The sequence below is a fragment of the Mycotypha africana genome, assembly GCF_025528875.1.
Source record: "Mycotypha africana strain NRRL 2978 chromosome Unknown BDF20scaffold_8, whole genome shotgun sequence".
Classification (NCBI taxonomy): Eukaryota; Fungi; Mucoromycota; class Mucoromycetes; order Mucorales; family Mycotyphaceae; genus Mycotypha; species Mycotypha africana.
In genome coordinates, this window is record NW_026515732.1 from 1682073 (window position 1) to 1698163 (window position 16091).

General features: G+C 38.4%; 4 protein-coding genes across 4 annotated transcripts; 1 reads left to right on the forward strand and 3 right to left on the reverse strand.

Annotated features, from left to right (window-relative positions):
- Window positions 1–59: 59 nt before the first annotated feature.
- BDF20DRAFT_837723 (anticodon-binding protein) lies at window positions 60–1505 on the reverse strand (the record flags this gene model as incomplete). Its single annotated transcript, XM_053079086.1, has 7 exons — window positions 60–160; window positions 235–400; window positions 483–637; window positions 720–962; window positions 1053–1133; window positions 1199–1307; window positions 1458–1505. The coding sequence occupies 7 exons, from the start codon at window positions 1503–1505 to the stop codon at window positions 60–62; spliced, it is 903 nt and encodes a 300-aa protein (XP_052934487.1).
- A 3276-nt stretch (window positions 1506–4781) lies between these two features.
- Window positions 4782–6078, reverse strand: BDF20DRAFT_884280 (uncharacterized protein). The gene is made up of 2 exons (XM_053081852.1): window positions 6002–6078; window positions 4782–5947 (listed from the first exon to the last, which is right to left on the reverse strand). Exons 1-2 carry the CDS (start codon window positions 6006–6008, stop codon window positions 4896–4898), a joined length of 1059 nt encoding a protein of 352 aa, XP_052934488.1. The 5' UTR covers window positions 6009–6078; the 3' UTR covers window positions 4782–4895.
- Window positions 6079–8717: 2639 nt separating this feature from the next.
- Window positions 8718–13092, reverse strand: BDF20DRAFT_978405 (uncharacterized protein; the record flags this gene model as incomplete). Its single annotated transcript, XM_053085097.1, has 6 exons — window positions 12215–13092; window positions 11950–12125; window positions 11807–11836; window positions 11551–11718; window positions 9781–11432; window positions 8718–9500 (listed from the first exon to the last, which is right to left on the reverse strand). The coding sequence occupies exons 1-6, from the start codon at window positions 12832–12834 to the stop codon at window positions 8718–8720; spliced, it is 3429 nt and encodes a 1142-aa protein (XP_052934489.1). The 5' UTR covers window positions 12835–13092.
- Window positions 13093–15124: 2032 nt separating this feature from the next.
- Window positions 15125–16074, forward strand: BDF20DRAFT_823548 (guanine nucleotide-binding protein subunit beta-like protein; the record flags this gene model as incomplete). Its single annotated transcript, XM_053077806.1, has 2 exons — window positions 15125–15177; window positions 15261–16074. 2 exons carry the CDS (start codon window positions 15125–15127, stop codon window positions 16072–16074), a joined length of 867 nt encoding a protein of 288 aa, XP_052934490.1.
- Between the last annotated feature and the right edge of the window lie 17 nt (window positions 16075–16091).

Below are 16091 nucleotides of genomic sequence, written 5' to 3' on the forward strand. Positions count from 1 at the left end.
ATACCAATGTTAAATAGCTGTAGTAGTTAGTCTCTCTTTATTTCCACATATAGTTTGAATTACAAATCTGCTCGTCTTGCTGCAGTTCTGGTATATGAAGCAAGATGCCATTCTACATCTGCGTCTGCTAAATCGACTGTCCCGAGTTTAATTTCGTATGCTATTGAGGAGAGTAATTAGTAAGGGTATATGATAAGTACGATCGATTTATTCTAGAGGGACATGATCACTTACGTCGCATTTCAAAACGAGGGCCCACTTCTGCCAGCTCAACCTGGTTTCCAGTTTTTACATACACATGGTGTCTAAACGATATGTAATCATTATCATTTGCAAATGTCATCACACGTTTTGCATCATCTTTGGGAACTGGGAATAGATACTTTAGAATATCTGTGATCTAATAAATAAAGCCGTGTGAGTGTACTAAAATTCATCTAACCGCTGGTAACCAATACCACAACGCTATTTCCAGTACATACTCTTTTGCCTAATCTTGAGTTGAAGTTTTCGAATATCAAATGAGGAAAGGCTTCTGACACTGTGCCCTGATCTTTTATATCATGGCGAAGTACCACATTATGCAATGAAAAATATGCTGTAGGACCATAAGGGAAATGACATACAATCATACCATCTAAATAAGTCAAGATGAACAAATAGTTCTTCTGTGAGATATCCTGCATAAATAACAATTTTCCATCTGCATCACCATTTACCTGGCTGACCACGATGTTCGTGTAAAACTATTAAATCTGTCACTTCGTTCGCTCGACATGCCTCTACAATCTCACTCATAACATGTCCACCACGGTTGATACGCTGAGAATTTGGAAATACTAAGCGCATTTCCTTCGAAAATTGTTGTAAACGGCTGCTTGGATCTCTCGAGGTTGTAATGAGAATTTTAGGATCGTAAATGCCAGCTCTAGCATATTCATCGTCTTGATATGTACTTGGAGCTATTCACCATTTCAGGTTAAGTTAAAGAAGGTGAAATTGAGTAAGGATAACCTGCCAAAGAGACTTGGTTGATAAACATTATAACCTACCGTCTTGAGCTTGATCATAACCAAAATCCTCTCTCTCACTTCTATCAGCATTTCTTAGCTCTGTTGGTATAGGCTTTCCCTCTATAAATAAAGAATAGAGCAATATAAGCAGCAGAATTTTGAACGACTGGAAATGGTTGACTTACGTTCAATTGCCTCTTTGATCTTTTGTTTACGGTCAAAGATCGCACGCTCTTTCGACTCTAAAGACTTTTTATATAAGTATTCTCTGCGAAGACGAGTATTTCTACGAATCTATAAGAAGGTTGCCTAAGAGTTAGGTGGTAAGTCACTATAGAATGGTGGGTGGTTTGCTTCAATACCATTATCTTCAGAAGGAATGATCAATGTGATTATGGAAATGACAAGAGATCAATCGGCAAGATCAAATTTAAGCATTTTTACTTTTCTAACTCTTAACAAATAAAAAAATTTGTCTTGTTGGGCTGACATTAAAATAAGAAAAAAGAGCTGCTTTGATAAAATTGATTGAGATACAGTGGGCACACAGATTGATCAGAAAAGTTGCCCTTGACAGAGCAAAAAAGATATAGAATGAGGATCAGAAAGTTTTAAATGAACAACGGCAAAAAGGCAGTGCGTACGAAACTGATTATGGGATAAAGGGACTGCTGCTTGTGGACGCATAGAACAATCTTGTGAGAGCTGCCCTGATTTTTGACGGGGAGGGAGGCATTTCTCAGTTGAAGGTATTGCCACTAGTTTCTTCAACGCTGGTACGTTGGTACCATTCGACATTCTACCATTCCATTATATTCAGATGGTAAGGGATCGCAGAAATATGTTTTGCTTGGACTATGCCAATATGATGTCTAACTACAACAGCAGCGAAGTGGGTTCCATTGGCGGATCAAAATTTCTCGATAGGCACGAACTGCCAAAAAATATGCTCATACATAATGGTAACAGCTGTCATCGCGTCATTTTCTTGGTATCAAACGCTATGGGCCACCTTGTGAACATTTCCGATAAATCGAGAATATATGTTTCCCAAATAAAATTTTCGATTTAACGGCCCTACGAAATCCATACTAAACTGATCGAAAATATTCAGAAAGTTGATACTACGTCTTTGGTACGCAAATCTTGCCAATGGTACAGGTGCGTGTATTTGCAATTGATAACAGAATGACGCATAGAACTTCATTACACCGTCATGGTATAAAAATGGAGGATAAATGGGCCCAGGATAAGTGCTGGCCAAAATGACCATGGTTGTCATGGTATTTCTTCAGTATGGTTGGTATTTTATAAATAGGGGGAATTCTTACAATTTTGCCCTCACGTCCCGCGTAACAATAACGATAACCATCCATAATAATATATTTCATTGGCGTTTTCATTAATAACTTGCCTTTAACATCTAGTGCTTGGACAAGATTATACAATCTCAACAACGGCTGTTTGTACTGATCTTCTGCGGTTCTGATGATTAGCATATCATAGTTCGCTCATGATAGCCTTCGCGTGCCTTCTACTATTTGAAGGCCTCTTCTTTCATGCTTATTATCGTCATAACTACTGCTAGCTATATAACTATAACCGGATTCACTTGCGTTGCTCGAAGCCTCATAATCGGAATATCCTTGTTCATAGCTACGCATTAGTTTAAATGCTTCACGTAAGGTGGTAGGTGCGTAATCACCGAGATTACACCGCATAATTTAAGGAGTGCAGTGTTTGACAAATCATTCAATAAAACATTTCATCATGAGAAGCCATGTTACTGGGTTTCTCAACTCTTTCATCTCCTTTCGACTCACTAAAAAATAGATGAAAAAACCTCATCCTTCTGGTATTCCTAAAAGGTAGAACACTCTCAGAAAAAGCTCTAAGAGTGCTGAAAGCTGACATTATACTTGCTGATATGAACATCGCTGATTACTGCGACTTTGAAAAGATCGTTGATCATTATCTCGCGTCTCAACAATCAGACGATCCGAGACAGCTTTTACGCTTGTTACGCTTGTTACGCTTATTACGCTTGTTACGCTTATTACGCTTGTTACGCTTATTACGCTTGTTACGCTTATTACGCTTGTTACGCTTGTTACGCTTATTACGCTTGTTACGCTTGTAAAATAAATTCCGCTGATTGGACAATTTTTTACGCTTGTTACGCTTGTTACGCTTGTTACGCTTATTACGCTTATTACGCTTGTTACGCTTGTCAAGAGGACCAATAGATAAGTGCCCGTCATATACTCAGTAACTCAGTAACTCAGTAACCCAGCTGTCATAAAACTATATAAACCCTTTGTCTTTTAAGTCTTACTAAAGTCATTCCCAATTTGAATAGTCAGCTAGTCTGGATATTTACTCCGTCTTCTTTTATTCTTTATTTATTATCGTTTATATTCTTGGTTTGTGCTTGTGATTTAAGACCACTCTTTTCTCTCATGGATTCCTTACCTACATGTAATAGTAGCCAATCAGACTTGTCGTTGACTACGTTTCTCCAAGTGGACTTGATAGCTTCAATTGTCATTCCGTCTTCCCCTACTCCTGTTATTCTGGCCTTTGAGTCAATTATTTCTGGTTTTCCCTCGTAACAACAGGATCAATATGTACAAAACCTTGGTACGAGGTTCTTCATTGTAGATCCTAGAGTACACATATATTTCAAGAACGATCTGATCGTGAAAGTAGATTTCCTACGTTACTTCGTAAATTTCGTGTAGCAATAGCAAATGGGTATATTCAACCTACCAGCAACTTCCATCGCCTCCTGGGCTCCAGTATAGAGTCTACTGGGTCTATTGATATTCACCCACTACTTGATATGCAAATGTTCATCTTTATTCAATCATTCGATAGACCAAAGCAGTTAGAAGTACTTCTGCGTGACTCTTTATTCCCTTCAAAACCTTCCACCACTTTTGTTACAGGCAAGTAGAAAACGTTTTGGGATCTACCTATAACCTCCAGGCGTTCTAACAGTACGGTATCGTCCATTTCAGCACAAGTTGCCTAACAAAAGCCTTTTACATAATATCGCTCCCTTCAGCGATTTGTAATATCAAGCAGAGCTTAATATCCAAAAAAAAAAAGAATAAAAACAAAAACAATAAGTGATCAGACGAGCTGACTATAAAGAAGGATATTCTTCTACCCTTATTCAAATAATAAAACAAGGTTCTTTATATATTTTTTCAATAAGAGAAACCGGGTAATCGTTGCTAATGAGGTAACGGTCTGTGCTTAGATGTTGTATCCAAGAAGCAGCACATCCGTAATAGAGTATCTATAGTATGATAGTTGTCATATCTTCATAATCTAATTGGAACTAGATGTCGAATAGATAATAGTATGAATCAGAAACTCATTGAGTGTCCTTCCGGGATGTAGAACATCAATGATATGACTTTTGTATATTTAATATAAATGCAGAGTTATAACAATACTATGAATCAGAGCCTGTATATGATACTTGTATCCATTGTCCACAAACCGAGGATACTTAAACCTCTTTCTCTATGATCTACCCACTAAACAGTCTATCTGGCTCCAGTCTTCATCTACTTTCTTTTCAGACCTGCTAATTGAACCTGGTAGAATACTATCCATGCTTCTTTCGCTCGATTATGATGACTTTTAACACATAAAATTTTCTGTTGCCATCTCTTTATCTTTCATCTCCATTATTGGCTGTACACTACTAAAAAAAAAGAAAAAAATCAAGAAAATCAAATCTTGAAAGACAGCTTGGCTGCTTCCTCCCCCACCCCAATAAAAAGGAGACTCATTTCGCGTAAGCGCTTAAACTATAATTAAGTATCGATTGATAAATTCATAGCAATATCTACTACCCTTCTTTTATTTTCAATTCTTTCTTAAACGTGAATATACTACGCGTAAGCTCTGCTCGTTTCTATATCGTTTAAAGTAACCAACTCGACTACCAGTCTCCCAACAAGTCTTCCAAGACATTCTGCCATTTTTTTTGGAGATAAAGTTTTCAATAAACGTTATTTCTGTATCAGTTAACGAATTTGGAACCACTGACTCAATGACTGTGATTTCTGCTGGTTCTTCCATTGGTGTTGTTGTCCCATCCTTATCTTCAAATATAATTTCTTCATATTTTCTTTTTAATTTTGAATGGTAATCAATACTTTGATTAACATATTTAAAAGCTTTGCTATTTGCTGTCAGTTCATCTTTAAGAATGCTTTTGATTTTTTTAAACTGGTCTTCAGAAGCAGAACATATTGTCGCCAAAGCATTCAACTGAGACTCGCTGGCATCAGCGTATTTTTCTGTTTCATTTTTGGCGATTGTATATAGTTCAATAATCGTCACGTCATCGTGAAGATCCAAAGTCGTGATGTTCCTTTGTTGACTACCGAAGAAGTACTGTATTGCTACAATGGGATCCATGGCAGAACTTTCGTTACTTAAGGCAGGCTCGATGATCCGATTAGAAATTAAATGGCAGTTTTTAGCCCAGTTATAACATATTGTTTCAAACATATTCTCTTTTGTGTTTGATTGCTCAAATGTCTGCATAACATCTTGACTCACTGTATCCACACAGAATATTAGTACAATCGGATAACATTTATATCGCATGAAGACGTTAATGGAGTAGGTAATTAGTCTTGCCATGAAGGTTTTGTCTACGCGTTTTTGTACCTCAATGAGTATAGGTGGGAGACTATTGGAAATGCCGATACGTGGGACATAGAGAATGTCGCTTCTCAAGGCGTTTGACCACTCAGTATTAGCAGTGGTATAAGTACTAGGTGCAACATCCAAGAGAAATTTCAGAATCTGATCAACAATAGTTGAATTAGACAAAATGATTTTGCTAAGTTTGTCATCACCAGGACGATATTCCGATGGTACTTTGAATAAAAGGAGATCTTCAGGTACTATGGGAAAACACGTAAGTATTAGCGGATAAGGCACATTTTACAACAACTTACTTTGCATTGTTAGGATAAAAATATGTGTGATATTCTTAAGTGTTTTTAAAGACCAAGATAGAACGAGACCGAAAAAGTCAGATAATTTTTATTTCAATTTTGAGAACATGAAGGCTTTATATATTTTTCATAGAATTAGCTGAGCTTATAGAGGATGTTAGGAAGATGTAGTTACAACCAATGAGTACTAATGGATCTAATGAGAAATTAATGAACGCGTGTTCTTACACTGTTATGGATCTGATACTAATTTGACTAGTGAACAATTGCTTATTACTTGACAATTCAAGTCTAAGTTGACAGCCGTTTATGCTGTGTTTAAATTAATTAATTCTCACTCGTGTTTCGATACCGTAGACAGTGGTCGGGACATGACAATATGAAGAACCCTAAAAATATAAGATGGGGAATATGATAGTTTTCCCCTTGGTTGGATAGTGTAACATTTGGTACGATGTGTGTTATAAGCGTAACAAGCGTAACAAGCGTAACAAGCGTAACAAGCGTAACAAGCGTAACAAGCGTAAAAAATTGTCCAATCAGCGGAATTTATTTTATAAGCGTAACAAGATTTACTGATTGTAACAGTTGTCATTGCTAAATGGCGAAATCTCACCATTCACAGCATTTTTTAGACATGCACATATACATATAATGCTGCATTCCTACTGGTTAAGAACGAGTATTTAACTCCTTTTTTTTTGTTTCTCTTCCTTTCCTTCTTTCTTTTGTTTTCTTTTGTTGTCAAATGCCAACATTCCGTTCGTCATGAATGCTCCCCTCTCTGATTCCAGTGTATAATATAAGGACTGAAGGTGACCCATCTCACCTTACAATTTCATATCAATTATAAGTCGCGTTCACGAAACTATAAAACAACTACACATATCACACATCAAACATTCTTACAAAAGGGTAAGTCTGTTCCAACTGAATACCATTTAAATTTGAAATTCAATTTATTATTCCTCTATTTTTAGAGGAGAGTGTACCAATCCGTACACACAGTTCATGAAAAGTGTACTTTATAATAATCAAAAAGAACACAGTCGTTCATAAGATTGATATAAGATTTGTTCTGAACGACTCAGGCAAAGACGATGTTGATGTTGGTGCACTTGAGGCGGCAAATAAGCTCCCATCTGAGAATAAAGAAGTATACGACGCAGCAAAACTTCTTGTTGATTCAAAAGTAAACAATACCATTTCATGTTGAGGATATTCGCTCTCTATCTGGAACTGGTTTCCAAATGAGTGGTTAGTCTGTCTTCTTTAGCATATATACTACAAGAGAAGATGTATTTGGTATCATTCGATGATGTAATTTTGTCGCATCTTATGTTACAAATTGACTTCTTCCTCATAGCAATACTTTGCCCACGCCTACTGATGATTTACTTATTGACTATTCAAATTGGATTGCTGCAAGCTGATATCCTCCAGTGAAAAAGGAGCAAAAATCAAAAATTTGTAAAGATATCTTCTCAATAACAATAGAACAGATACAACAACAACGACAAACACAGTATCTTCTGAATATGACCCAAACCTTGCTGACGAATATGGCTGGGTTCAAGTTGATGGTGGCTTCTATAATGTTGAAGCAAATATACTTTTAAAAAATCATCCATTCGACCAAGAATAAAAATGATTGTCTTTATCAAATATAGTTTCAATTAGATCTGACTGTAAAGGAGGAGGGGGAAAACAATACGGTACCAGTAGAAGACATTTTGTAGGCAATTATAAAACTTTATTTATTGAAAATTATCAAGCGTCGGCACATCGTGGAGTCATGAGAATACGTCGTATGTGCATAACAGGAGTAGGGGGATAAAGAAGGACAATTGGAGATTCCTTTCATGGAGGTATTTACCTGTGGGGTACTTTATTAAAAGCGCACGTGTCACATTTACCAAGCGGGAAGTAACGTTGGGCAATCCTAGAATAGATGTAGAGTAATAATGGGCATGCTGCGCATTGGACGGTGTGCTTTGTCGTTGTTAATTTGTCGACAGTGGGAGCATTTGTGAAGATGTGTTAGATGGTTGTCCATGAGATCTGGAAGAGTAGGGGGTGTACCTGAAATGTTCGGTATTGAAGTATATCGTGATATAACTGCTTGAATAGTCGAGAGTAGGGGGTGTACCTGAAATGTTCGGTATTGAAGTATATCGTGATATAACTGCTTGAATAGTCGAGGGTAGACAGTATACTCATACTGTCGTATCTTTTCAGTCGTAGTCGTCGTTGTTGAACATCATAGACAAATAGGTGAGAGGATTGCAATATGACTATGTCGGTAAATCCAATGGTCTTTAGGGGAGGAAAGTGTGAGCTATTTGAGAGGAAGATGTGGTAGTGGAGAGGGGGACTTGATCAACTTATATTGTATGCTGTAAGGTGTAATGTTTTGTATAGAACGTGAATCATCGGTGCTGGGTGGCTGATATGGTGCTTTCCTTAAACTCATGATTGTGAGTCTATTTTTCTTAAAAGCTAATCTACGTGGTTCGATTCCCTCTCGAACCTCGGTTACATCTCTACTTTTTTACACGTACCAGTTCAGAGCGCGTCACTCGCTAACGGCACAGCCGCTTAGAACATGATACTACTCCAGACTTTCGGGCCATGCATATAACCACTCAAGCTTGAAGATAACGTAAATTAGTTCTCTTCAGTGAAAGAGGAATAAAGAGCGCTTCATTTATTGAGTTTAGTATATGTGATTTTCACATTGATTTATATAATTGATAATGGATCGGTCAAGTATATCTTCGATAGGAGTGCTGCTATTATCACTGTTATGGCTGGTAGAGAGCGTAGTTCTGGCCAGAGTGCTTGAGAGAGAGCTTATTGAAGGATCCAGCTGTATTCGTTTGATCAATTTTTGGCCATATTCTTCGTTCACTTTCTCCCAAAATGAAGTATCCGCCTGCCCTCTATCGGCACATATCAGCTGACAGTGGTGGAAGAAAGGAGCTACTGCTTCTTTTACCGGTATTGGGTGATAATACTTTGGATCTAGTAATCGAATCATAGTATCAAAACCCACGATAAAGTACAATTCTAAAGGAGTGCCATCATTTTTATGACTCTGGTTCACAAACCACGATCTGATGGCTGTGGCTTTATCAATGAAGCGCCCATGAGGCGTGAGACCTACTGCAGCTGGCACCCTAGGCTGTAGTGACAGCTGTTGAAGCGCAACTATTTCCATCATTTGAACTCTTTGTAAAACACTGGCACCTGTGATCTTTTTGTCTACATTATTTGTTGAGAAGAGCAGAAGTAAGCCGTCGAAATAATTGTCTGGGTAGGCACGAATCGATTTTTGAACAAGATCGACATGAGCTTTTGTGGGTGGATTGAATGAAGAATCTAAAATCAGTAAGCGACAGGAACTGTGTGCTTGTTGTTGTAATGGCCACTGATTTGGTTTATACGTGAAATAAAATTCTTTGTTTACGCCATTGTTTAAACTTTCAGAGATGAGGGCCTGACGTGACAGGACTTGCAATACAATCGGATCGTTTAACGACATAGGTGCGAATAGTATACTGGGGAAAGCAAAAAGTCAAGTGGAAAAACTTTCAAAAATTGAAAAACTAGCTCGTTTTATTTTAACTTGTATAAAGGTGGTGGGGGTAATAAAATTTAGTATTACTAAAGTATAAATATGTATATTAAAGAAATGCTCAGTGCAAATCACGTAAATGAACATCGTGTTGAGTATTTGTGTTGTTTAGATGGATCTGTGAATTAGTATCACTGCTGACACTCGTTCGGCTTTGTTCGCTGAACATGTGTGCGAATCCATTTTGATTGCTGTCCTCTTTTGACAGTTGTGCTACATATGGAGTTACTTTTTCGGTTGAGGGATAGAAAGGATTGCCACTGACGGCTGATCCTGGTGTACTAATAGAGGGGGAAAATTGTCCAGCACGAACACTACTACTGTTATTCATCAACTTTTCGTTGCCCTTATTCTTTGCGATATTACTAGCGGAATCCAATGAGCGGAAGACTTCATCATCCACATAGTAAGCTTTAAACAACAGTTCCAAAATCTGCATACGCTCTTCGACACGCGAGACACGCTGGGCTTCTGTTTCCTGTCCCAAGTTGTGGAATTCATTCACGCTGAAACGATGATGCACAGGGTGGACAAGAGGGATACCAGAATCCGTCGTCTTGAATTTAGTTTTGAGACCTTGCAATAAAGATTGTTTACGGCTACCGGTAGACCAACGATGAACCACACCCCAAGGTGAGCGGGGACGATAACCAAACAACCAAGTTTGAGCAGCTACCAACAGACCAAAGATACCACCGACAAAACCAAGAGCATTGACGAGTGTATACATCTTTACTTCACGATCGATGAGTTGAGCAAAATGTTCAGGGAACACAGCCAACACGCCGAGATCAACATGACCCGTAGTGTAGGTAGGGTTAGGTGCTTCAGAACGGAAGTTGGAATCAATTTCTGGTGTGCTATTAGTGACAGGAAGAAAACCGACATAGTTCCATCCAACAGGTTGCAAATAGCGATGATCGATAATATCGTAGCTGAGAGCACTGTAGGTGAAAGGTTCGATTGTATAGACATTAGTGGCTTGAATATCGTTGCGTTCGGCGTTTTGCCAGTTAAGAATATCGAGTTCGGACAAATAAACACTTATGCCATCCTCATAACCGTAAATCTTTGCATTAGGATCCATTTGTTTAGGGAATACAGAAACATGGACACGACCGAAAGAAGCGGTCAGATCACCATACATGGTAAACATGAGTCGGGAGCCATTGTTGGCTCCTGAAGTCGACGTCATTTTGAAGCTATCAGGAGCACGGAAAAGGAAGCAATTCACAGGGCCCAAATTGTCAGAGAAGGTAGGTTTGAATACGGACATGTCGAGTTGGCGAACAAATTGAGTACAAGAGTAACCATTATCTGTTTGGCAAGATACACCAGGAGGACCATATAGATTGCTTTCAGAAGGGAAACCATCGAAACAGAAACGAACATCTGGAACATCCACTTCAGCAGCAGCATCCTCAATACGTTGGGTTACGTTAGGGCTATCAATGGCTTGGCGGATGACAAAGTAAAGGAACATGATAAAGATGAACAGGAAAAAGACTTGAGAAACCAAACGGGAGGTTTCTGCCCACACAGGCTCACCAGTACGAGGCTTCCAAATGTCATTGTGAATACGGACAACGAGCCAACGAATGTACGATTGAAATTTCCATAACAAGAAGAGAATGATAACGACCAAAACGACTGCAGCAACTGTTACACCAGCAATGAGACCCTTTGATACAGAGCCATCAGAATTGTTCGAGCTTTCTGTAAAAGATTGTATCCAAGCACTGCTATCGAGGTTGAATGTATTGATATCATTGTAGTATGAGTTGGATGAAGAACCTATAGGCAAACAGAAAGGACAACAGAAAGGAAGGAGCAATAGTATAGAATTACAGTTAATATACGATCCAGAATAAAAAAAAAAAAGTCGAGATAAACGTTTGAAACCACTCTTTACCAAAAGCAACAGTAAGGTAATTGTCAGCCAAGAGGCCGCCGACTGCGAAGGAGCGACGTGAAGGTGGGATGCCGCTTATACTAGGAAATGACCAAGTCCAAGTCTTTGTGTCTAAAATAGCAACTGTATTCAAGTACTGACGGAATCTTTGTTGATCAGCATTATCACCTGTTCCCCAAAAAAAAAAAAAAAAGGTTATCAGATCTCTGCTGCTTCTATCGATTCGCTCGTATAAACTATCGAAAATTAAACATACCACCAAAAATGATGATTTTGTCGTCATTTGCTGTAGGAAGAAAAAGTTATATTTAGTACACCAATGTCTTCAAACGTTTGATCCCGTGAATTTTCAGTCTTTTTCAGTAATTTTCTCGTTGAACAATGAAAATCTCTACTTACTGACAACGGCTATGTGATCTGAAGCGCTTGAGGGGAAGCGATTACCGGTTGTTGAAACGTTGCGGGCAGTCCAATTATTAGATGATGGATCATAGATCCAAACATTTTCCATAGAAGCCAGTGAAGTACTAACATTGGTAGCAATAACACCGCCAATAATAACCAATTGTCCATTACTGTTATCATATTCATATATATAGGTTATGTTGCACAAATTAAATAAGAATTTTTATACGAGCAGGAAAAACGAACAAAAAAACTTTACCTTAAAATAGAAGCAGTATGACCGTAACGTCCATAGGGAGTTGGCTTCAAAGCTGTTGCCTTAAAATTAGCGTCTAAAACATATAAATCGTTAAAGACGGCATTTTGACCAGTAATAGCACCGCCAAAGACGTAAGTACGTTGATTCTTAGCATCGTAAGTAGCAGAGAAAAATTCTCTGTTTGGAACGATGGAAGCATTGCCGGTGTTATCAGCATTAGCAGTCCAAGCTTGAGATGCAAAGTTGTATGAATAGATTTGAAGTGGGACTTTTTTTCCTTCGGTGGTATTAGACATGCCGCCCATAAGGACCATATTCTGACCATCAGCTGTCACGTAAGCCTGACTATACACTGTTCCGTTGGGTGCGTTCGTTTGAGGTACTGCTTCCCAGTTGTAAGACGTAGATGTTTGAGTGAGTTTATAAAAGTCGTTGGTATATCGTGCAGTTGCGTTTTCGCCACCAAAAATATAAAGTGAGTTGTTCTTTTGAGCATATGCCATACCACCCTTGTAGGGAAGTGCATTCATGAAAGAAGGGACATAGAAATAGGCTTGTGCTGGAGCGATGATACAAGCGACAAGTATCGTAGATATAAGTAGTGAAATGTTGTTCTTCATGCTGTTGTATTTCTTTGTTTAAAAGAATTTAAGCAGAGAAATTAGATTCGTGTGGAGAAGTTCTGTGTCGACAGCTCTGAAATTTGATAAAAGAAAGGATGTACAAGGCTGGAGATGGGCTCAGAAAACAAACAAAAAAAAAGTGAAGAAGATAAAAATAAAGAAAAAAGGGAAGAGAAAGGAATGGACAGGTACTAGAGTAATAACAATAAAAATAAAGTGAAAAAAGGGAGGACAAATAATCGAAAGGGGATCTATTTGAAGTGTTACAATGATTATTTTTTGCTAGAGGCTGGGCCCCACATTTCAAAAGAAAGAATAGAGAATTCAGTTCAGGATAGTAAGTCTGAATCTACAACAATTTTCTTGTACTCAGTTCAAAAGCCATGACTGCACGTGGGTTTTCCTTGGCTTCCTAGGTTTTTAAGTAATGCCCTCACTACCTCCAGTATGTTTAGAATCTCATTGAATGAAACTGTGCCATTTAGCTTCATTTATGACTTCATTTACGTATGAACAAAAAAAACAGAACATAAAGAATGATAGTAACTGAAGTCGAGCAGGGCTTTGATTAAACTTCAAACAAAGGGTTCCACACAGGTATGAGTGAAAGAAGACGGGAAGAGATTTTCTGTCTAAACTCAACTTTCGTCGTAATCTAGACATGTTTATACATCAAGCGAAGAACAGCAATACAACCAGTGGCCTGCAAGAATTTTTTTTTTTTTTTTTTGAGCAGTAACTTTCATCGATTGGTTGGAAGGCACAATAGTTCGGTCGCTAGAACATAGGCTCAACTTCGACACTAATACATGAGGGGTTAGTTCGGTCTATAATAGAGGATTCTTGTTCGCCTACGTTCCCTAGGCTGTATCTCAATAATGATTTGTTGCTGACTCTGATAGTGCTTGTTACTACGCTACAGTATCACACCAAGTTTAGCAAGGACTTTTCCTTGTACTACTACTTTGTAGAACATTCTGCTAAAAGTAACGATTTTAAGTGTAAAAGAAATATTTTCATATTTTTAAAGACTTAGAATAGTGTAGTTGGTTGAGCGTGCATGAATTTAATTAACTTGCATCAAAGAAGGATATTACTACTGCGCTAGAAAAAGGCACCTCAATGTTTACAATTTATTAAATGAAGGATTATGACATAATGCTTTACATAATAATGAAAGCTTAGATACTGCGCGTACCCTTCTGGTATGAATTAGACTTCATCCACCAGTGGTAAGTGGATCTAATCTTATGCCATAATACATGTCTTAGAATTCAGTAGCAATAGTATGTGTTAGAGCCTTTCTTAAGAAGGTTTTGCTTTCTATTTGAAATCTCTAGTGAATGTCAAATGACAAGTCGAACAATGCTTTTCCGTTTTCCTACAAAATAATTTATCACATTTATTACTGAAATGCAAGTGCAATTTTTAGTCTGCTTTTATACTTTAGTCAAGCAATAATCTCTTAGCATAACATTGTGGAGCATTAGAGTTCAAATTTGTGTAGAGTCGCGCTCGGAGTAGACTGCAATGCCCTGGACTTTCAGGCACACACACACAAACACTGAAAAAAGAAAGTTTGTTCAAACAGCGAAATTGATTGGCTGGCCCGTTTTGATCGGATCTAATACAGCTGAGTGGTGGGCTGCAACGAATTGAGCCGCTTGCCGTAGTAGAAGCATGCTACATCAAAGAGTTATACATCCGTATTACGTGATTCTTCCTCTTTTCTTCTGACAACATGGATACTCTTACTCTTCGCGGTACACTTGAAGGTGTGTAGATATATAAATTTTGTTGATGTGATGATATAGAGAACAAGTATGCGAATGGATGGATTATTTCTTATGGATGCAATTTGGGTCATGGATTATCAGCAAACCCTAGAGAAAATCTGAATGGATGTTGCATTTCAACATGTTCATTTCTTTTTTTAACTACCGGCTAATACAGTTCAAATAGCAATAGCCGATCGTCAATAACGTTGAGATTGTAGAATTTGGCAAAGAATTATAGTTAATTCCATAATAGACTCCTTAAAGCATCTTGTTCGATTTATGCACATCACTTCATTGTCATTCAACATTAACAGTTTACCCGACTTGATCACTAATCTGTACTTTTATACTTTCTTTTCTGCTATGTTTATGCTATTCTTGAATAGGCCACGGCAACTGGGGTAAGCTAGCAAAAGTTTGTTGTAGGTTCACTATTTACAGAAAACTCATTCGCTGTATTATTACATCTTATAGTCACTGCCATCGCCACCACCTCTGAGGCACCTGATATGGTTTTGTCTGCTTCCCGTGATAAGACTATCATTGTTTGGAACCTCACCAGGTAAATTAAAGTGATATATAATTTATTGAGGATTAGCTTTGGATTTAGGATTTGAAATTCTTACTTGGTATTATCATTTACAGAGATGAAATGAACTACGGTGTTCCCCGTAAGTCTCTCGTCGGTCACTCCCACTTTGTTGAAGATATTGCTATCTCCTCTGATGGTCAATTCGCTTTATCTGCTTCTTGGGATAAGACTCTTCGTCTTTGGGACTTGAACAGCGGTATCACTACCCGTCGTTTTGTTGGTCACACCAACGACGTTTTGTCTGTCTCTTTCTCTGCTGATAACCGTCAAATCGTCTCCGGTTCTCGTGATAAGACCATCAAGTTGTGGAACACCCTCGGTGAATGCAAGTACAACATCACCGAAGATGGCCACACTGAATGGGTCTCTTGTGTCCGTTTCTCTCCCAACCCTGCCACTCCTCTCATCGTTTCTGGTGGTTGGGACAAGCTTGTTAAGGTCTGGGATCTCACCAAGATGAAGCTTCGTACCAACTTCATTGGTCACAACGGTTATGTCAACACTGTTACTGTCTCTCCCGATGGTTCTCTCTGTGCCTCTGCTGGTAAGGATGGTGTTGTCATGCTCTGGGATTTGAATGAAGCTAAGCACCTCTATTCTTTGGATGCTGGATCTGTTGTTCATGCTCTTACCTTCTCTCCCAACCGTTACTGGCTTTGTGCTGCTACTGCTAACGGTATCAAGATCTGGGATCTTGAATCTAAGTCTATTGTTGATGAACTTCGTCCTGAATTCGCTCAATTGGGTAAGAGAAAGAACCCCGATCCTGAATGTTTGTCTGTCTGTTGGTCTGCTGATGGTGCCACTCTTTTCTCTGGTTACTCTGATAACATCATCCGTGTCTGGCAAGTCACCCGTACTCTTTAAGTAAATTAAAGAAAATA